The sequence below is a fragment of the Pseudopodoces humilis genome, chromosome 18 (genome assembly GCF_049639895.1).
Source record: "Pseudopodoces humilis isolate 2021_Gansu_Grassland_sample_001 chromosome 18, ASM4963989v1, whole genome shotgun sequence".
In the NCBI taxonomy this organism is placed as follows: Eukaryota; Metazoa; Chordata; class Aves; order Passeriformes; family Paridae; genus Pseudopodoces; species Pseudopodoces humilis.
In genome coordinates, this window is record NC_142217.1 from 705,210 (window position 1) to 727,755 (window position 22,546).

General features: G+C 50.3%; 3 protein-coding genes and 1 pseudogene across 3 annotated transcripts in view; 2 read left to right on the forward strand and 2 right to left on the reverse strand.

The window, feature by feature from the left end:
- The first annotated feature begins 5,093 nt into the window (after positions 1-5,093).
- LOC102111241 (uncharacterized) overlaps positions 5,094-22,546 on the forward strand; it is a 194,726-nt gene continuing 177,273 nt past the window's right edge. Inside the window, exons 1-2 of the mRNA XM_088063870.1 lie at positions 5,094-5,154; positions 5,341-6,097. Of these exons, the coding sequence (XP_087919996.1) occupies positions 5,103-5,154; positions 5,341-6,097 (809 nt within the window). The 5' untranslated portion in view covers positions 5,094-5,102. The remainder of the gene's footprint in view (positions 5,155-5,340; positions 6,098-22,546) is intronic.
- On the forward strand, positions 13,752-14,300 carry LOC102111186 (olfactory receptor 14J1-like). The gene is made up of 2 exons (XM_088064227.1): positions 13,752-14,120; positions 14,295-14,300. Exons 1-2 carry the CDS (start codon positions 13,767-13,769, stop codon positions 14,298-14,300), a joined length of 360 nt encoding a protein of 119 aa, XP_087920353.1. The 5' UTR covers positions 13,752-13,766.
- On the reverse strand, positions 14,295-17,268 carry LOC148182871 (uncharacterized). Its single transcript, XM_088063831.1, is given in 1 exon segment — positions 14,295-17,268. A coding segment is annotated over 1 exon segment (1,434 nt). The 5' UTR covers positions 15,839-17,268; the 3' UTR covers positions 14,295-14,404.
- On the reverse strand, positions 19,573-21,326 carry LOC148182872 (endogenous retrovirus group K member 6 Gag polyprotein-like; annotated as a pseudogene).

Genomic DNA, 22,546 nt, shown 5'->3' on the forward strand with positions numbered 1-22,546 from the left:
CCTGCGGGATCTCTGGGGATTTTCCTCCCCGTTGGATTCCTGCACCGTGGAGCTGCTCAAAACGGCCTCTTCCATGAGGTTCTGCCGTGGGGATTTGTTCTCCCTGGTCTCCATCCTCAGCTCCTTGTCTGGGGGAGGAAGGACAAGGAGAGGATGGGATTTGCCTCCGTGCCAGAGGGAAGGGGAAGGAGATCCCCCCAGTGCGTCCCCGGCAGGACGGCATCGGCAGCGGGGTTGTCCTGCATCCGGGGGCCAGGCTGGGCTGGGAGATGGAGCAGGAGAGAGGGGGAAAGGGGCACTGACTTCCTCCTCACCTGCCTGGGTGTCCTGGGGCATCTTCCTCTTCCTCACAGCCTGCTTCTCCATCTGGCCAAGGTTTGGGATTCGGAACTCCTGGTTTGAGAGAAAACAAGGAATGAGCACAATGAGTTTGAAAGTCCCTCTTACCAAGCCCATCTCTAGAAGTCACCTGGGCATCGGAGGTGTCTTGGTTTGAAAGGAGTTTGCTAAGGAAGGCAGAAATCTCCACTGAAATGATTAAAAATGTAAGCATCCCGTCCCCTCTGAATTATTATAATCTTGATATCAAAGTGCTTGCAGGTAACGATATGGGAAAAGGAAAATAAGTTCTTTACTAAAGAAGGAAAATGAAAATGCAGCAGTACAATAAAAAAAAAACCAACAACAAAAAAACAACCCACCAACAGAGTCTGAACCTTACACCCTGTTGGTCAGGGTGTTGGTCGCAGTCTGATTAAATGGTGGCTGCAGTCCTCCTGGAGTGACAGATGTGGTTTTGTTGAAGCAATGATCCCATAGAAGATTGTAGCTTACCTCGGATGTTCCGGTGCTGTAGAAGTGTCTGGTTTCTCCCCTGGGAATCCAGTGGAGAAAGACTGCCTGTGGTGTTCCGATTCCCAGATTATATCCAGTCAGGAATGCGTGGCTCCTCCCCCTGGGTGGAGCATCTCACAATGGGATGATGTCATTTTATCAGTCCTGCAGTGAGACTCAATGGCCCATTAACAGAAGATATCCCCCTGGAGGAAGGATGGGTGCTGGAAGAGATAAAGAACACTGCCCCACCTGGTTTTAACAGCTGGCCCATTAACAGAAAATATCCCCCAGTTATGAGGGATGGGTGATGAAAGAGATAAAGAAAACTGCTCTACCAGTTTTTAACAGATGGTGATAGAATACATACTTTTGGTTACATCTTGTATTGCAACACAAGACATGGGGTTCATAAAAATTTTACACCACAAAAATTCAGCCCTAAGAAGGCCACCCAGGATTTCCCTATCTCTGTTCTCTCTCTTTTGGTGTTTAGGGTTTACCCCCTGTCCCAGCTGCTGGGGGTCCCGCTTGTACTGGCGGTCCCCCATCTACTCAATCCATGCCCTACCCAGGCTGCTGGGAGTGCCAGGAATCTGAAATTTTCCTCTGTTTCCATCTCCCCACTTAGGGATACTGAAAGTTTTTGGGGTCCCAGGATCCCTGCTCCCCTTATTCGCTTCCTGGGGGTGCAGGGAGTCCATGGAAAACCCCCCTGCCCCTCTCCAGGGTGTTGAGGATCCCGCAAATTGTGGCACTCCCCCTCTCTGGGCTCCCCACTTTGGGAACCTGGGAGACACAGGGCTCTGCTCCTCCAGGCTGCCTCTGCCAGCAGCTGCCACTGGGAACCCCCAATATCCCTCCAAGGGGCATTTTCCACTCAGCTTTGGAATTCTTCATTCTCTAATCATCACCCCCAAAAACCCAACCCAGAACCCCCCCAGGATATCTGGGCCAAGCTCCCCCTCCCTTGTCACCTGTGGGATGGGGGGTGATGATCCCACGGATGGGAGGTGGCTGTGAATTCAGGGAGTGACTGGGATATACGGGGCCTGAGATCATACTGGGATACCAAGCACCTAACTGGGATTACTAGGAGTGTCTGGGAATGGCTATGGGCATGCTGAGGGCAGCTGGGATATACTGGGAGTGTCTGTAACCATACTGGGGATGACTGGAAACACACTGGGAACAACGGGAACTATGCTGGGGACAACTGGGACCCCATGCTGGGGATAACTGGGAATAAATGGGAGTGACTGGGTCTGCACGGGGGGCAACTGGGCATGACTGGGACCATGCTGACAAGGTCTGGGATCATCTGGAGAGGGACTGGGACTATACTAGGGGCAACTGGGTACAACTGTGATCACACAGAAAGGAACAGGGAACAACTGGAACAATGCTGAGGGCACCTGGCATCCTACTGGGATCACCATGGGAGCAGCTGGGCCATGCTGGGCAAGACTGGGACCATACTGGCAGCAACTGGGACTGCACTCAGGGTGACCGGGAGTGGCTGGGAGCAACTGGGATGAGGCTGGAAGCACCTGAGGAGTGACTAGGAACAACTGGGATAGACTGGGAGAGACTGAAACCACATTGTAAGTAAACGGGAACAACTGGAACCACACTGGATAATCCTGGGAGCAGCTGTGCCCATGCTGGGGTCATACTGGGAACCTACTGGAACTAGCTGGGATCATAATGGGAGTGATTGGAAAGGGGCCAACTGTGACTGGAACCATGGTGGAGGTGACTGGGAGCAACTGAGCCCATCCTGGGAGTGCCAGGGAGTCACTCTGGCCATGACTGGAATCATGCTGGGAGGATCTGGGAGTTTCTGGAACCATACTGGGGGTGACTGGGTGCAACAGCTCATACTGGGAGTGACTGCGATTGTAGTGGGAGTGACTGGGATCATCCTGGAAGTGTTTTTGTGTAGATCTTACGTGTTTCTGGTCTTTTCTTCTCCTTGTTATCCTACATACCTGGAACATTTTTGGATATCTTAATGTTACCCAAAATCTTAAGGGTTAACACTTTTTAGGTTAAATGAGCTAAGTTTGCAAAGTTAATGCTATGGTAAGAGTTTTATGTTCAGTTGGATGTTGTATTAAACCCTTTGCCAAAATTCCTTGAGTGTCTCTATTTTTCCAGTTAAATTTTGTGTCATTTTGACCTCTTAGCTCAGTTGGTCAGAGCATGGTGCCAGCATCACCTTTGTTCTGGGTTGTGGGTTCAATCCTTGTGTGGGCCATTCACTTAAGAGCTGTACTTGATGGTCCTTGTGGGTCCCTTCCTACCAAGAATATTCTTTACATCGGTCCATCTCGAGAAAATCTGGTTGGTGTTTCTCCTGTGCACCAAACTCAAGCACAGGAACCTTTGGTTACCACCAGCATTGAAGTGTTCTGGGGTGTTACAGCCCTGCCGGCTCACAGTGACCGCATATTTCCATGAGACCCCACAGTGTCCCACTGGTCCCTTGGTTCCATGGGCCCAAGAGTGCCACAATGATCCCCTTGGTTCCACAACTTCCCATGGTGTTGCACTGGCCTCTTTGTTCCATAAGGATCTGGAGTGTCACACAGGTTTATGGCATTTGTCCTTGCTGCCCCTCACATCCCACTGCCCCACAAAGAGCCCCGAGCCACCCGTGAGGGACAGGCCCTGCTGTGCCAGACCTGGGCTCAGGGCTTGGCCTTTCTGCTTCCTCCAACCCAGCCAGGGCTTGCTCAGCATTGCAGTTCCCTGCTCAGAGCCTTTGGCTCCTGGCAATCCTGGCCTCCATGATCTGCTCTCACCCGTCCCTGGGGAGCCTTTGGGCTCAGTGGGGCCCTCAGTGGGGCCGATTGATGCTCCAAGGGACTTGGAGTTTTGCTTCTGACTCCTTGAGTAGCTTCTTCAGCCTGAAGGAGGAACAAAGGAGGATCAGACAAAGGAGAAAGAACCATGAGGTCAAGTACTCCCTGAATTCACAAGCCCCCACCTGTGGGATCATCACTGCTCATCCCAAAGGTGACCGGGGAGGGAGCACTCAGCCCAGATATTCTGCGGTGTCCCCGGATTGGATTTTTTTGGGGGGGTGTTTGAAGAATGAAGAACTCCAAAGCTGAGTGGAAAATGCCCCTTGTGGGGATACTGGGGGGTCCCAGCATCCCAAAGTGGGGAGATGGAAACAGGGGGAACTTTTCATATTCCTGGCACTCCCAGCAGCCAGAAGAGGTCAGGGACCGAGTAGACAGGGGACCCCCAGTACAAGCGAGACCCCCAGCAGCTGGGACAGGGAGGAACCCCTGAACAGCAAAGGAGGGAGACCAGAGATGTGGAATTCCTGGGAGGCATTTTCAGGGCTAAGGCTTGGTGTTTGGGAGGTTTTTATGGACCCCATGTCTTGTGTTGCAATGCAAGATGTAACCAAAAGTATGTATTCTATCACCATCTGTTAAAACCTGCTGGGGCAGTTTTCATAATCTCCTCCATGAGCCATCCCTCATAACTGGGGGAATATTTTCTGTTAATGGGCCAGCTGTTAAAACCAGGTGGGGCAGTGCTCTTTATCTCTTCCACCACCCATCCTTCCTCCAGGGGGATATCTTCTGTTAATGGGCCATTGAGTCTCACTGCAGGACTGATAAAATGACATCATCCCATTGTGAGATGCTCCACCCAGGGGGAGGAGCCACGCATTCCTGACTGGATATAATCTGGGAATCGGAACACCACAGGCAGTCTTTCTCCACTGGATTCCCAGGGGAGAAACCAGACACTTCTACAGCACCGGAACATCCGAGGTAAGCTACAATGTTCTACAGGATCATTGCTTCAACAAAACCACATCTGTCACTCCAGGAGGACTGCAGCCACCATTTAATCAGACTGCTAGCAACACCCTGACCAACGGGGTGTAAGGTTCAGACTCTGTTGGTGGGTTGTTTTTTTGTTGTTGTTTTTATTTTTTTTATTGTACTGCTGCATTTTCATTTTCCTTCTTTAGTAAAGAACTTATTTTCCTTTTCCCATATCGTTACCTGCGAGCACTTTGATATCAAGATTATAATAATTCAGAGGGGATGGGATGCTTACATTTTTATTCATTTCAGTGGAGATTTCTGCCTTCCTTAGCAAACTCCTTTCAAACCAAGACACCTCCAATGCCCAGGTGACTTCTAGAGATGGGCTTGTTAAGAGGGACTTTCAAACTCATTGTGCTCATTCCTTGTTTTCTCTCAAACCAGGAGTTCCGAATCCCAAACCTTGGCCAGATGGAGAAGGAGGCTGTGAGGAAGAGGAAGATGCCCCAGGACACCCAGGCAGGTGAGGAGGAAGTCAGTGCCCCTTTCCCCCTCTCTCCTGCTCCATCTCCCAGCCCAGCCTGGCCCCCGGATGCAGGACAACCCCGCTGCTGATGCCGTCCTGCCGGGGACGCACTGGGGGGATCTCCTTCCCCTTCCCTCTGGCACGGAGGCAAATCCCATCCTCTCCTTGTCCTTCCTCCCCCAGACAAGGAGCTGAGGATGGAGACCAGGGAGGACAAATCCCCACGGCAGAACCTCATGGAAGAGGCCGATTTGAGCAGCTCCACGGTGCAGGAATCCAATGGGGAGGAAAATCCCCAGAGATCCCGCAGGAGGGGCTACAAACCCATCCCAGGGTGCTCTGAGGAGGAAAGACCCACCCTGTGCCAGGACGGCAGCCGGAGATCCAGCCGGGGCTCTGAGCTGGTGGTCCATGAGCAGCTTCAGGATAGGGAGAAGCCCTACAAGTGCTTGGAGTGTGGGAAGAGCTTCAGGCACAGCAACAGCCTGATCTGCCACCAGATGATCCACACTGGGGAATGGGCCTACGAGTGTGGGGAATGTGGGAAGGGCTTCAGCTGCAGCTCCCGACTCATCATCCACCAGCGCATCTACACTGGGGAGAGGCCCTACGAGTGTCCCGAGTGTGGGAAGAGGTTTCAGACCAGCTCTAATCTCCTCCTGCTCCAGCGGATTCACACGGATGAGAGGCCCTTCCGCTGCCCCGACTGTGGGGAGGGCTTCAAGCACAACTCCACCCTCATCACCCATCGGCGCATCCACACTGGGGAGAGGCCCTACGAGTGTGCACAGTGTGGGAAGAGCTTCACCCGGAGCTCTAACTTGACCAGACACCAACGGAAGCACCAGGAAGGGAAGCCCTGCGAGTGGTCCAAGTGCAGGAAGAGCTTTCTCCACAGCTCCAGCTTCATCCCCCCTTGGAAGACTGACGTTGGGAAGAGGTTGGTGATCCATGTTCCCTGTGATCCATGCTGGGAAGACACCTGTACCTTTTCCTGCCCAAGGTAATGACATGATGTGGGATTGAAGAACATGAGAGTCTGGCCATGGTCCTATCATTATATTCCATCGCATCTCAAGTCATTGCCAGGGGCAGGAAAAGGACTCCCTCTCTCTCACCAGAGGAAAAGGGTGTCCTTTCCAGGCAGGAGGAAATACGGGGCCAGGAAGAGTCAGTCATTTGCGTTATAGTTTTCCCTGTGAATAGATTATGTTATCCCTTCTGTTATCCAAATTGTTTCTATTCCAGTTTGTTCCTTATCTTGTATCTGTTCTCAATAAATTGTTCTTATCCCAGCACCAGATCTTTGCCTTTTCTGCTTTCCATGGGAGGCGGGAGGGAAGCGAGCGGTGGCGCCGTTTTAGCAGGAGCAGGGAATTGAGGAATCCCATTCCTGAAGCCCAGCCTGTGGAAACCGAGCATCCCAGCTGGTGCCAGGCCTGGTTTGCATGGCAGCAGCCTTGGCAGCAGGTCCCTGGCTGGGGGCTGCGGGAACCTCTTCCCTCTGGTGCCCAGGGACAGGAGTGGAGGGAGCGGCTGGAGCTGAGACGGGCAGGTTTAGGCTGGATGTGAGGAAAAGGTTTTTCCCCCGAGGTTGCTGGGGCACTGAACAGGCTCCCCAGGGAAGGCTGCCAGCTCCAGGACTCTGGCTTCAGGCCAGAGCTGGTGTCCATGGCAACCATCCCGGGCATGGGGTCTCCATGAGCATCTGGATTCAATCCCAGACCGAGTTTGTCAGAGGTTTATGTGTAAATATTGGACAGGTGGAACTGAACTGTAATCCAGTTTGTCCCACAGGATTAACAATGGAATATCAGATATATTTATATAAATACAACTGTGACTGATTCTGGACATGATTAGATAGATTCATTTACACCACAGAGTAAATAAAGAAAAAGTGTTATTTACTCCACAGTATAGGAGCTATAACAATTATTAGACTACAGTGCACTAGGAAGCAATTTTGAAGTAAACAGGGCCTTGCTGAAGCTGTTTGAGCTCATTCCAGGCACAGCCTCCTGCTCCAGAAGGAACTGTCTTTCCTGTGCCATGGCCAGGGCAGATCCCGCTGCAGGAAAAGCCCCAGGCCAGCCCCAACCCAGGGAAGGGCTCGGGCACAAGTGCAGAGTGCCGTGCTGGGAGCTGTGCCAGGGACAGCCTGAGGCACCAAAGGCACCTTGGCAGCAGCAGCTGCTTCCAGGGCATGGCCAGAAGGCTCCCTTGGCACCCCGGCCTGGTGGCCAGCACTGCAGAGCTGCTGCTTCAGGGCTCATTTCTGGCTGGGCTCTGAAAAGCCACTGCTGCTCCAGGAGCCTGACTGGGAAGCAATTGGCCCCAGCACCTTGGGGACAAGATAATAATGAAACAAATCTTCATGCCAGCAGAGACAAGGCAGGGACAGAGGAAAGGGGAGAGCCAGGCCCAGGGGACATGGCTGCAGTGGTGATGGCTCTGAGGTCAGTGCCACTGCAGCAGCCTGGCTGGCCCTCAGCAGACATTCTGGCCAGGAGGGTTGTGAGGGCACCCAGCACATGAGAGAACCCACACAACAGCAATTCCATCCTTGGGGAGGGGAGAGGCTTTCACTGTGTCAGGTTGCACAGAGCTCCTGCTCTTGGAGCATTCCTGGGATGGGGCATCGACATGTCTGGAAAAGGAGTTGCAGTTTTGTGCCACTCTGATTGTAAAATATTTCCTCCTTCTAACAAATCCAAATCCATTCTTCTTCAGCTTAATTATATTGATCCTTGTCAATGCAAGATTTGGTAGAAAATAACTTTGACCAGTGTTTCCATCTTTACAGACCATGGAGAGGACCCAAATATCTCCCAGGATGGGTTTCAGAGGCCTCATTGCATAAGCAACAGGTAGAGGCTGAAGGCTCTGGGCTGTGGAGCTGCATGGCCCTGCCAGAGGCAACTTGTGCAGCCCTTTGGCCATGGCTGCTGGCCCTGGGCCTGAGGCCAGCAGGGGACAAGTGACCCTGGCAGCCCTGGGGCCTCATTGCTTCCTTGTCCCTGCACAGCAGCCTGGCAGGGGCCGCCCCATGGTGCTGCCCTTGGCATTGCACATCCCCACATGCCAGTGGCCCGGGAAGAGCCCTGAGCAATGAGGGAGGGACAGCATCTGCCTTGCCAGGGGCTGGGGCTCAGCCCTTGGCCCTTGGCATTCCTGAAACACATCCAGCTTTGCTCAGCACCACAGACACCTTTCCCTTGCTTGTCCCCAGCTGCCATCAGGGCCTCCAGTCTTCTGCTCTGCCTGGAACCTGGGGACGCTTTCTCACTCGTGTCTCTCATTTCAACTACAAGAAACTTCAGTGTTTCCATCTGACTTGGAGCTCTTGAGAAGTTTCTGGAGCACACTCTGAGGGACTGAGTGTGATGCAAAGAGCCCCAAAGGCCTGAGCAGGTGATGAAAGTGCTGGTGCTGTGTCTGTGCTGCTGAGCTGGGCCGGGCTCCTGGCCCAGAGGCAGCTCCTGGCAAGGGCAGCGCTGCAGAGAGACAGCTCTGGCCAGGAGCAGCTCCTGAGCACAGCCCAGCAGGGCTGGGGCCCTGCCAGGGCAGCTCAGGGACACGAGCAGGCCCAGACAGAGCTGCCAGGGGCTCAGCACTGGCAGGGGCTGTGGGATGTGCCAGAGGGGGCTGTGTCACAGCGGCACCTCTGTGGCTGTGTCCTGGAGCCCCAGAGCAGCTGTGATGTCAGAAAGGGGCTGTGTGACAGCTCCGAGTGGGTTGTGTGAGGTCACAGATGGGGCTGTGACATCCCAGAGTTTGTTGTGTGACGTCACTGAGCAGCTACAGCATCATAGAGGGGACTGTGTGACATCAGAAATCAGGGCGTGACATCGCAGTGTGGCTGTATGACATCGCAGTGTGAGCTGAGTGATATTACTTAGTGGGTTGTGATGTCACAGAGAGGACTGTGACACCAGAGGTTAGATGTACAATATCACAGACAGTGTTGTGACATCACTGAGCAGACTGTGACACCACATGGTTGTGATATGAAATCCTAGAGTGGGCAGTGACATCATAGAAGAGCCATGTGACATCTCAGGACAGGTTGTATGACATCACAGTGCCAATTGTGACATCACAGAGTAAACTATGACATCAAATGTTGCTGTGTGACATCACAGAACGCTGTGTGACATCATGAGGTGGTTTTGTGGCATATAGGAAGAGATGTGACATCACAGAAAGGTGATGTGACATCCTGGGGCAGGTTGTGTGACACCACTGAGTGGGCTGTGATATCCCAGGTGACTGTGTGACACCTCAGGGGGCTCTGTGAGGTCACTGGGGAGGTGAGAAGTCCAGAGAAGTCCAACGCTTCCCTTGCAGCAGCCTGTCTGCACAGAAACACTTCCAGGGCTCTCTGCATTTCCCTCCCCTCACTCTTGCCTCACTCACACACCTCCCAACAACCCACTTGGTGCTTTCAGCTGCAAGGAGTTCAAAGCTTGTCTGTCCTTCAGCAGCTGCTCTAATTCTGCCTTCAGCCAACTCTGGGGTTGTGTTTCTTGTAGAACTCCCTGTGTGTCTGAAACATTCCTTGTGTGGCTCTGCCTTGGGGAAGGGGAACCTCCCTGATGGCACCTTGGGCTTGGCACACACTTGAGGAGGGTGTCTGTTTTCCATGGGGAAACTCAGCAGTTTTAGATTGACAAAATAAAAGAAGGAAAACCCCTCTTTGCCTGAGTACAGCCAGTTCTGTGAGCAAAGCAGGTCCCAGGAGAGTGAGGAGAGACAGGATGGGGCTGGGGAATGTGGAGCAAGGTTGTCCACACTGGGTCAGACCTCAAGGCAGAGCTTCTCTGTCCTGGCCACACCTCCTTAGGAGAGACCCTGGATCAATATCCATCACTGAATGCTGCAATCATCTCTGCTCTAAAGAGAACAGGAATAAAATATATCCTTTTAAACAGGAATACATATTTCTTAGAAGCTCTTTGAACTATTTCTCCATAATTATTGTAGGAAACTTTCCTAAGAACTGCACCAAACCAGAGGGAAATGAAGGCACAGCCATCATGCCTACAAACAGGATTTGCTTGATCCTAATGAGCCCCGTGATGCATTTGGAGCTGAGCCCTGGAACCTCAGGGCCTGAGAGGAGCTTGCACAAACCTTTCCAGGTGTCAGAGTCAGAGGAAACACCCAAAGTGTCTCCAGGCATTAATGGGTGCCACTGAGGTCCATACTCAACACAGGCTCCTCATGAACTCCTTGGAGGAGAGAACTGGAGGCCAGGATTGCACAAAAACCTCTCAGAGACTCCAAGGCAAAAGCCAAAGTGCTTTGGAAAAGCTGCAGTCCCTGGGAGCATGAAGGAGCCCCCCAGGGCCATTCCTGAGCAAGGCTCCCCAGGGACTCCTTCCAGCAGATCCCTGAGGCCACTGGCATGTGGGCTAGGGGGGATGCTGAGGGCAGGCCAAGGGGGTGACAGTGGCCAGCCTTGCTGGGGCTGTGCCAGGAGGCCCCAGGGCCTCAGGACAAGGTGTCTCCTCACAGCCCTTGGTGGCACAGCATTGGTTGCTGTGGCCCAGGGCACCAAGCCTTGGCTTCTCTTTGTCCCCAGCTGTCATCAGTGCCTCCAGTTCTCTGCTCTGCCTGGGGCCTGGGGACACTTTCTCAGTCACGTCCCTCATTGGGACCCATTAAAAGGAAAAGAAACTTTGGAGTTCCATTCTGACTTGGAGTTCTTGAGAGCTTTCTTCCCCTCCCTCTCAGGGACTGATGTTCAGGGCCTCAGCACAAAGCCCCAAGAGGCTCATTAAAGTCCTGCTGCTGTGTCTGTGCTGCTGAGCTGGGCTGGGCTCCTGGCACAGAGGCAGCTCCTGGAAACCAAGAAGAGCTTCAAAAGCACATTTCTCTTGCTGAGCAGCTCTTCTGCCAGCCCAGCAGGGCTGGGGCACTGCCTGCAGCCACCCTGGGCACAGCCCAGAGGCACAGAGAGCTTCAATCAGTCAGGGCTGGGAAGGTGCTGAGAAGTGCCTGGGGCAGAATCACTGCCAGCCCTTGACACAGGAAGCCTCTGGCTGCAGGACAATGCAGCTGCAGTTCCTGGAGGCATCTCCTCAAGCTGGAACATCCCAGTGCCTACAGACTCTGTGAGTACATTCTCTGCCTGTCCCTTGTGCAGAGCAGCCAGGGGTGCCCAGGGCTGTCCTGCAGAGCAGGGTCCTGCAGCCCAGGGCGCTGTGCTGGGGCAGGGACTCTGCTGCCTGCCAGGGACAGCTCTCAGCCGGCCCGGGGAGCTGCTCCCAGCGCTGGGGAGAAGCTGTGGGGGGAAGGAGCCACCCTGAGCAGGGCAGGTGCTGCTGCTGAGAAGGGCTGTGTGGGGCAGGGCTGCTCCCAGCTCCAGTCCTGCCTGGGCACAGCTCCGGAGGACACTTTCCAAAAGTGGGTGAGACTGGAATTGCTGTAAAGATCAGGAGCTTTCCTGAGACTGTGTTCAATTTCTTGCTTTAAGCAGGGTGGGAAAGCTGGGATAGTGGCAAAAAGATTTTTGCTTTTTATAAACTTTTCATACATTTTTAGATCTGTAAACTATTATTATATAGTAATAAAATTATAATCCTTAATTAACTCTATTAAACTATGTACTTATATAACTATTATCCTCAATTAACTCTAGTATATTTCCTAACCTTTCTCTTAGAATTTAGAACAATTATATGACCTTCTATATACATTTCAGAAATACTGTATAGTCTTATCATCAGAAAGAGGAGCTACAAGGAGAGCATTTTGTTTTCTAACCAGAATGTGAGCAGTCATAACAAAAAGGGGGGCAAAGAAACCCTTGGACCTACTCCAATGGGTTGACTCAGGGGTGTGTAACTGGGGCAGCTGAATCTCCTATTGAATGTTTCTGTTAAATATCTTAATTAATCAACATTAATAAATTGTTGAAATAAAGGTGCGGGTGTGCCCCATACCTACTGGGACACCCGGAAGCTTCCAATAAAGGTCTGTTTTTTACTTTACTGTTCTAACACTGTTGCAAAAGGTTTTTGTTTTTTTCCTCTTTTGATTATAGACGACAGGGGGATGAGAGAAGCAGAAGAGGAATTGTATTCCCAGAATCACAGAACATTCTGAGTTGAAGGGGACACACCAGGATTATCAAAGTAATATTTGAACATTTACAGAGATGACAAAATTGTAAGTTTGGGTGCTCAGTCTCTCTGCTGTGATCCTCCTAAACAGCCTAAATGCACTGCTCTGATATTGTCATTGGTATCTGGGGCTCTCAGGGAGGCTCTGGCATCTGCAGCAGCTGAGTCAGGCCCTGCCCTTGGGATTGCTGCCAGGCAGGTGTGTCCATGGGAATGGGGTGTCCCAGCTTCCCTGTGACCTGTGGGGCTGTGGGCAAAGCAGTCCATGGGAAAGGGGAATGAGCTGAGTCTCCTCCCTGAGATCCCATCATGGGCACACCTGGGGATCTCCTTGCTGTGTCCTTCCAAGCTCTGAGCTGCCCTCCTGGCTGCAAATCTGTGCCAGAACCTCTCAGAGTTCCCTGAATTTCCCACAGGGAAGGGCAGAGATGCCACAGCTGAGGAAATGCTGTTGGCTTTGCCAAGGGAGCTGTGAGTGTCCTTGGCAGAGGGGGGTGCTGAGACCTCCCCCAGAGACCTTTAGAGAGGGTGAGACATTCAGGGATCCCTCTGCTCTGGGCAGGGTCTGGTTTATCCCAGGGTGACACAGGAGTGTGATTGTGCTCTGATTCCAGCCAAAGGTGCAAACCCAGGGCAGTTGGGAATAAGCCCATCCAGGCCCTCACCTTCCCTAAGCCACAGGGAATCCTTTGCCTCTCACATCTCTCAGTGGGAAATTCTGAGTGCAGAAGAAATGCTGGGGATTTCTTACCTCAGAGAACCAGGAATGATTTGTGGGTAGGGGGACAATTCCTAAAACCAACTCCTGCCATATTTTAGAAATGTGTGTGCAGATGGTAGCAAACCTTTCTGCATTAGGAGTGAATCCTCTGACAAAAAAATCCCGATTTTCCAGTCTTGTCCCTCTCCTTCATGGCAACAAACCCAGGGCAGCAGGGCAGAGATGGCTCCTCGAGAGCCCCCAGGCACAGACCTGGCTGCTCCTGGCACAATCAGACAGCACAGCTGGAGGTCAGGCAGGGACCTGGGTGAAGTTTTCACAGAGCAGGAACAAAGGTGGGTGAGTCCCAGTCTCTCCTGATTTGTCACTGCTCTTTTTCTTCATGAACAGGTTCCCATGTCCAGCCACAGCAAATGTCCAACAGCAGCTCCATCAGCCACTTCCTCCTGCTAGCATTGGCAGACACGCGGCAGCTGCAGCTCCTGCACTTCTGCCTCTTCCTGGGCATCTCCCTGGCTGCCCTCCTGGGCAACGGCCTCATCATCAGCGCCGTAGCCTGCAGCCACCACCTGCACAGCCCCATGTTCTTCTTCCTGCTCAACCTGGCCCTCACTGACCTGGGCTCCATCTGCACCACTGTGCCCAAAGCCATGCACAATTCCCTCTGGGACACCAGAGACATCTCCTACACAGGATGTGCTGCATAGCTCTTTTTTTTTTTTTTCTGTGCTACAGCAGAGTTTTCCCTGCTGACCATCATGTGCTATGACTGCTACGTGTCCTTCTGCAAACCCCTGCACTACGGGACCCTCCTGGGCAGCAGAGCTTGTGCCCACATGGCAGCAGCTGCCTGGGCCAGTGGCTTTCTCTATTCACTGCTGCACACGGCCAATACATTTTCCCTGCCCCTGTGCCATGGCAATGCCCTGTACCAGTTCTTCTGTGAAATCCCACACATCCTCAAGCTCTCCTGCTCCAAATCCTACCTCAGGGAACTTGGGCTTCTTGTGGTTACTGGCAGTTTATCATTGTGTTGTTTTGTGTTCACTGTTTTCTCCTATGTGCAGATCTTCAGGGCTGTACTGAGGATCCCCTCTGAGCAGGGACGGGATGTCGGGATTTACCGGAGCCGCGGAAGACAAGCCTCATTCTTTCATGATCAGCAAGTCTCAGTTTATTGGAGTTTACAATATACAATATATAATGCTCATAATCAGTTCATACATATTGCAAAAGCTAAGCTCATGATTGGTCCACTAACATTGACGCACATTGTTCTTCGTTAGCCTTGAAGTTACTAGTTCCCTATCTTTCTACTGCAGATCCACATACTTGTCAGTTTCACATCCTGATAGTTGTTTCAGTTTGTCCTTAAGGGCGTTCTGTCCTTGAGGCCTTATACTTTAACTAATTGGACCATATTATGTCCTTTTTGTCTTAGCCATTCTTCAGACAAACTCTCTACACTTCCCCCGTTCTCTTTTAAGGCCATCATTGCTACTTGGTGTTTTTCAAACATCGACATTACCATTCGTTGCAAACATTGCATTAAACAGGGTAAGATAATCATGATGGCTAGGATTGCAAGGAGAATAACTAACCCCATTTGCACCAGATTTTTCAACCACCCAGTAATGCCTAGGGACTGTAACCATCCGTCTATTCCCCATCCTTCTTCTACCCTCAAGTGTGTAGTTAACTCTTGTAACTTTCTGATTTGTGCATGTATGGAAACAGAATGATCTGATAAATTCATACAGCACATCCCTTCAAATTCATCACAACCATGTCCTTGTGCTAATAACAAAAAATCAATAGCAGCTCTATTCTGAAGCGTAGCGTGCCTGATTGAATTTACATCTAGCAAAAGGTCGGACAAAGCCTGCGATGTGGCGTTAGTTTGTCTAGCAAGCTAACATCCCATTTTCCTCACTGTACTCAAGGCTTGTGAGGTCCCAATGCCAGGGACAAGGGACCCAAAAACTGTTTGCACTGGGCTCCAAAAGTCTGCTTTATCATCACAATCTTTGGCAAAGGCGTGGACAAACCTTTTCTCTCTGTGCTTTTGGTATCGGTGAAGGATCATTGATGTGTTAGGTGTTAAGAGAGTCAATCGGCCTAGTGTGCATGGTCCACCTTCCATTCGTGAGGGGATTCCTGCCCAAGCTCGATCTCCACATATTAGGAACACACCGCTTGGCAGCCTAATAGGCGTGTTAGAGGATTTGGAGATGTTCACTGCAGTATAGTTACACCATACTGAGTCATTTCTATAGATCGACAGAGATGAGTTAACACTTATGGGTAAAGATCTATTGTATCCCACTCCTTGAAAAGCACTCGTCCAATTAAACTTCAAACAAGCATCTGCTAATATGGATCCTAAAATCTCAAGCTCTTGCGGCTCAATAGCTAGTGAAGGAAAATGGGGCATAATTTGATCCCACTGATCTACATAGCTCTGGGGATTAGTAGAGTTACAAAGGTATGCTGCTGATGGACAAGGCCAATTATCTAACAGAAGGCCTACAAGGCAGGTGGAAAAGGGGTTGCCTGTAGAGCTAAGAGCTAAACATATTGCTTCTTGACCAGTTTTGTTAGCTAGCGTAACCCAAACATTTTCTTTGGGTTGTGCTGGTACATAAACACAACTGGTCAACGGTAGCATCACAAGCACGAGTATAAGCCATATCATAATGTTCTGTTGTTTAAGGGATTGCCTCATTTGATCAGCGGCAGTTTTGATGGGGCCCGGAACGTCGAGCGAAACGACGGCAGGTATGTTCCCAGCGATCTGGAGGCACTTGCCAATTTCTCGGAATTCGGACATCTTTTCCACAGACAGTATCAAGTATTACGGAATTACTATCTGCGATGATACGATCTACTGTGTGCCTCACTTCCCAAACTAACTCCCTGAGATGTAGATCTTCCCTGTTCTCAATTCTTTGAACTGCGGTGCCAAATGGTTCTCCCACTAAATCAACTAATGCTCTCTGAGGGGAAGCCCTTTGCCACTCAAAAGAGCAAACAAGGCACCAATACCCTCGTCCAAGCGCACTCTGTGACAACCAAAATGTTTGATCACACCCGCCACACCTCAATTTTACCCAGGCAACGTGTTCAACAGAACAGCAGTTTAAACAGTATCTATGGAGATGGCGTAAATAATGATTGTTCAAAGCTGGGAGCACAAAGTCCTCTATTTCGCGTTCCGACTCAAAAAGAATCCGGGTGCCGAATCTTTCCTCAATTCGTAGTAGGAGAGGTGAGATGGCCTTCTGAAGTCGGAGCGACCTTCGCCTGTCTGGGCTGCTCACCAGGCGGCTCATCAGGTATAGCAGCACGCGTCCACCTTCCGGGTATCCACTGTGGACCTGTAGGGGTGGAAACACACACATAGCCCCTCCCCAATAAAGGACTTGAGCGGGATTCTGCCAGATGCCAGTCTTGGGGTCCCTATATTTGACAAATATAGGGAGCGAGGGCAATGGATCTCTTTGAAAGTGTACAGTAACGGGGGGCACGTCTCTATCCCCAAACAGACATAAATGGTTTAAAACAAACAGACTTCTTAGCAGTCTCTCCGCGGGGCTTTTGATGTCTGTGTATTTTTCTAAATAGCGCTTCAAGGTTCCATTGGCCCTTTCTACGACTGCTTGCCCTGTAGAGACATGTGGAATGCCTTTGGTGTGTTTGATACTCCAAAAGTCCATCAGCTTTCTAAATCTCTGACTACAATATGCTGATCCATTATCTGTCTTTATGTTTCTGGGAATGCCCATTATAGCAATACAACTATTTAGATGTTTCTCAACATGCTTAGCTTGCTCTCCGGACTGAGCCGTAGCCCAAATATAATGACTATAGGTGTCAACAGTAACATGAACATATTTTAGCTTGCCGAATGATGGTACATGAGTAACGTCCATCTGCCACAGTTCATTGGGCAGCAATCTCTTTGGATTGACTCCCATGTTAAGTCCCATTCCTTGATTATGGTGACTGCAAACAGGGCAAGTCTTCACAATGGCTCGTGCTTCGCTGAGTGGTAACTGGAACTCACGGGCCAGTCCTTTTGCATTTTGATGGAAAATGTTATGACTTTCTTTTGCTGCTATGGTGCGTGGAAGAATGTTTTGCTGCTGCACCATTACTAATCTATCGGCTCTGGCATTCCCTTCTCCAAGACCTTCTTCCCATTTATGGCTACGAACGTGGATGATAGAATAAGGATACTTTCGGGCTTGTAAAGTTCGTTGCAATTGCATAAACAGTGCAGCCAATCGAAGGTTGGTGACTTCCTTAACACTTGCATCTTCAATTCTTGATGCCACTCCGACGACATACATAGAATCAGAAACTACATTAAAAGGCTCTTGAAATGTCTGAAAAGCCCATATGACAGCTAAAAGTTCTAGGGTTTGTAATTTATCACGCAAGGTTGCTAGAATGATGTGGTGATACCATTGGCCGCTTCTGTTCCAAGTAACTGCAGCTTTCCTGGAGCCTTTTCCTGCATCTGTGAAAACTGTAACTGCATCTTGGATGGGTTGATTTTCTCTTAATGGTCTGGTAATCCATTGCCACTCTCCAAGCCAATGCAGAACCTTGGGAGCTAAGAGTCCTGTGGTGACACAACTGGGAGCTTGCAAAAGCGCCTCCGTAAGGTCTGCTGAATTAAGGAGAAACCAGTCAAGAGTTGCTTTTTCCATGGGTAACTGAATAATTGCGGGTTCTCTTCCACTCAGTTCAATCGTGCGCAGTCTGCCTTTAATGATTAAGGCCGCAAGCCGTTTGATTTTTTGGGTTATTGTTTTTCTTTGTTGCAACTGAGAGCTAAGCCATTCCAAAACCCTTGTCTCCCCCGTTTTCTTTAACTGAGTTATAGCTCCCATGAGGTGATCTTTACTATTCCAGATAGTGAGGCTGACTGGATGAGCTGGGTCGTAACGGCTAACGAATCCAGTGGAGATACACCACGATATGTCTTGCAGGGCGGCGAGCTGGGATGTCGTTAATGTTACTGGGGCGCAAAGATCCGTGCTCTTTAGCAATGGTCGCAAGGTATCTAATAACGTGTTAGGAATGCCGACGATCGGTTTGAGCCATTGAAGATCACCTAATAACTTCTGCGCCTCGTGAAGAGTGGTTGGTACATCTTGGATAGTAAGCTTTTGCGGCCTTACTTGCCTTTCGGTAATAGTCCAGCCTAGGTATTTCCACGGTGGCTGCATCTGAAGTTTTTCCTCGGAGACTTTGAGACCATATTTCTGCAGCAGAGTTATAACAGCACGTACCTGCTCTGTCGTAAATGGAGACTTCTGAGCAAACAGTATATCATCCATGTAATGATAAATGATAGTGTCTGGCATCGCTCGTCTAACAGGTTGTAGTGCTGTATCAACATACAACTGACACAAAGTGGGCGAATTTCGCATGCCCTGGGGCAGTGTTGTCCATTCGAATCGCTTGTCTGGTTCTCCTCTATTTAAGGAGGGTAAAGTGAATGCAAATCTTTTCGTATCCTGGGGATGTAATGGTATTGTGAAAAAACAGTCTTTCAAATCTACAATAAGGATGAGCCAATCTTGAGGTAGTATGGCCGGGTTGGGGAGGCCAGGTTGCAAGGCCCCCATGGGCTCCATTTGCTGATTAACCGCACGCAGATCTTGTAGGAGGCGATAATTGCCTGACTTCTTCTTGATGACAAAAACAGGCGTGTTCCAGGGACTTGTGGAAGGTTTGAGATGTTTTAGTTGCAATTGTTCTGCCACTAAGCGATGCGCTTGTTCAAGATTTTCCCTTTTTAAGGGCCATTGCTTAACTACCACAGGTGTATCGGAAATCCATGTCAATGGTAAAGGGAATGTCCAAGCAATGGCTGTCATGATAAAGGGGAGTCTGTGAGTACGTATCCCAATTGCGACAAAACATCTCTTCCAATAATGCAGTCAACCTCCGGTGGGAGCGGGGTAAGTGAAAAAATAGCCGTTGCTTGTTTTCCTTCGATTTTTGCGGTGATCAAAGGGGAACGTTTAGCAAGTCGGACTCCTCCTATACCGGAGACTGTAGTGCTTGCTGATAAAAGAGGCCACATTCTAGGATATTTACCAGTGTCAATGATACAAGTATCTGCTCCGGTATCTAGCAAGGCCTTTTCAAGGGTAACGGTCTGCCCTTGATAATGGAGATGGCACGCTTTCTTTGGTCACGTGGCAAGGTCAATAACAGGCAGAGCAATGTCCCCTGAGGAACCAAGGCATTTTGTCCGACGTGGCTCAGTAGATCAAGGTGGTATACCAGCGGTCAAGTGTGGTAGAGGTACAAACTGCGCAAATCTTTGTCCTTTAGGAATGGTAAGTGAGGGAAACTGGGTACTAACGATGATAAAGAGTTCTCCTTCAGTATCAGCATCAACTACCCCTGGCTCGATGGAAAGGCCTAAAATGGAACCTGAGGAGCGGCCTAATATCAGTCCTCCAGTTGGTTGTCTATTAACAATCAATGGTCCATAGATACCAGTAGGAATAGTATGTGGACCATTATTGTAGAGTGTGGTGTCTACTGCTGCTGCCAGGTCCAATCCGAGGCTGCCGGAGGTTGCTGGCAGAAGTTGACCGCTTGGCTGTCGGAGGCAGGGGCTACTTGTGTCTCCGCGCGGCCCGTTTTCGCGCTGGCTCTCGAGTTTCCCAGCCCCCGGCGGCAGGCATTGTTGTCATGAGTGCTGGATTGACATTTTCCACACCAGACTCCCGACACATTGCATTCGCGGCGGATGTGTCCCGTTCGTCCGCATCTGAAGCATTTCATTCTTCCTCCTGCACCGGGGCGCCGCTGCAGTGTCGCCGCTTGGAGGGGTGCAAGGGCAGCTAAGACCTGACTCTGGGCTGCTAGAGTTTGTTCTTTAAAGGCCTGTGCCTGGTGCTGCAATCCTTCTCCTATTTTTTGCAGAGCTACTACCATAAACACCTGAGTGCCGCTTGGCATGGCTGCAGCCTTATCTAACAAATCTTGGACATTCCAATTTCCTAGTGCTGTGGCTATTAAAGATCGAGTTGTAGCATTTCCATTCTGTAATATACACTGTTTAACTAACGCGTCTTGCATATGCTCAGCTATACCTGCCTTGGCCAGGGCTTCAATAATTTTGTCCACAAAGGAGCCAAGGGCTTCATCTCTGCCTTGCTTAATCCCCATATACATGGGGATACCCCCAGGTGCCCTGATCTTATCCATAGCTCTTTTTGCAACTGCCATAGCTTCTCTCAGTTTCTCTCCCCCCAAGGCCGCCTGTTGCTCTAAGCGAATATGGGCTCCATTGCCCATAAGTTCATCTACAGTGAGCCCTGCGAGGGGATCACCAGCGGGGCGAGGAAGTGCAGCACTTGCAGCTGCCTCCTCCCTCCATCGAGTCTCAAACATAAGTCTCTGATGAGGGGTATATATGAGACGAGCCATGCCTCTCATGTCAGCGGGCAGCAGGACGGCTGAATTAAATAGATACTCAATCATCTGTTTCGCAGGCTCACTCATGACTCCAAATTGTGCCACTGTTGATCGTAATTGAGACAAATGTTTCCAATTGAGCTGCGTAACTTCAGCTCACTGGCGCACCCCCCTGCAAAGGGTGAAATATCACAGGGAAAGCAAGTGGGGAGGCTATTTGCTCCTGAGCTGCCGCCGCCAATTCCGTATCTCCCTCTTGCAGACCCTGCCGTGCCAGCGCCGCCCATGCTTCACGCCTGCCTTGGGCTATAGCCTCCGCGAGATCTGATAAGGCCCCTGGGAACGGCTCCGTGGCTGCGGCGTTAGATAATGCACCCGGAGGAGGCGGAGGCGGGAGCGGCGGGTGATCCGAGGGGACAGGGGGTAGAGAGGGAGTCGCAGACTCCCTAGAATCTGGCAGGGGCAGATCTAAACCCCTAAAACCTGCATAAGACCCTCCAGAAACCAAAAAATGATAAAGGATAAGAATAGGAATATTAGGAAGAAGAGGTAGAAGCTGAAATAGATGAAGACGTAGTAGTATTTAAAACATGGAAAATTAAGAATAAGAATAAAATGTTGGAGTCTGGAATACAGAGTGTGTGCCCTTGTTTCTAATACTTAGTTAGAAGATCCAGGTATAAGTTCCCCCAGGCAGGGCAGGTCCCTGGGTGCTGCCCCTGGCCCAGATAGTTTTCAGATGGGAAAAAGTATCAGAAGTAAGGTTTTAGAAGACAAAAATGTCTTCCCTGCTGACAGCACCGTAAGGAATAGCTGCAGGGCAGAGTTTTAAAAACAGAGGTTGTCTTGACCTCTCTACAGCCTTGCATGGTGCTCAGCATGATAGATCAGGGGAAAAAATATTATAGTGGTGTGGCAGCAGCCTCAGGGAGACAAAGAGTTACACTGTCCCACCCCAAACCCCTTGAGAAGGGTGGCCCAGGTGTTCTGATTGGGTTTGAGTCCCTGAGGGGTTCTCTCTTGGTGTGCTTCTACTGGTCCCTGACCCTGAACTCCACCCTCAAAGGTGGAAACCCTTGAGAGTTCTGTCCCTCAAAAACCCCTGCTGTGCCTCTGTTCGGGGCTCTCTGTTCTGGACCTGACTTTGTTCCCATGCTGAATAAATGGTTTTGTGAACCGGGAGCCTGTCTCAGTTGGTGTTTGATGCTGGTCCCCAGAATCCTGCTGCTTCCCTGGACGAGATCCTGAGGTTGCTGACTGCAACATATGGTGAGAGATTGCGTGGCATCCAGTGAAGCAAGAGAACAGCAGGACCCAGCTCCATGGACACCTCGTGATGGCTTGAGAGCTGGTGAGCCTCCTGCCTAAGAAAAGAAGACTTGAGAGTACCTGGCAGGAAGGCTGGGTTGGGAGTGCCTCAGAGGCATGGGGAAGAAAAGGGCTTACAGAGGTGTGGGAGCCAAGACCAGACGCTGGGACAAACACCTTACATCACCCAACAAGATGTATTATGGACGATATTAACATTATGAAAGATTATATTAACATTATGGACGATTATGGACAGTATGGCTCTTCCGGTGGACTGTTTCTGTCTTCTGTGAAGTTCCTTTTTTTTTTTTTTTGGTGTATACCTCCAAGGTATAAGGGCAGGACAAAGGGTGAAAAAAGCCAAGATGGCTCGGGGCTGCTGCCGTCTCTCCGTCACCCCGGTGTCTTTCTGCCATCCTGTTAGTGTTCAGGAACACACATAATCACGAATGATTATATGAAGGTGCTTTATTGAAGAGCTCTGGGTGTCAGGGGTACACATACCCAAATCTGACCCGATTTGGTTTTGAGTTGAACATATTTTATACTCTATCGTTATGCAACTTACATATTAATTATTAAACTTACAATGTTCTATTGTATGCATTGTTTTTGCCCAAGCATGAATTTCTCCTGATCCCCCCTTAGCCCCCCAACATTGTTCCTCATGTTCTTTAAACAATAATTATATCTAATCACATCTAACAATTGTATCATTTATCATCTACTGATTACACAGGTGCAGTTTGCCCTGATCTTTAACAAGCACAAGGCCTAA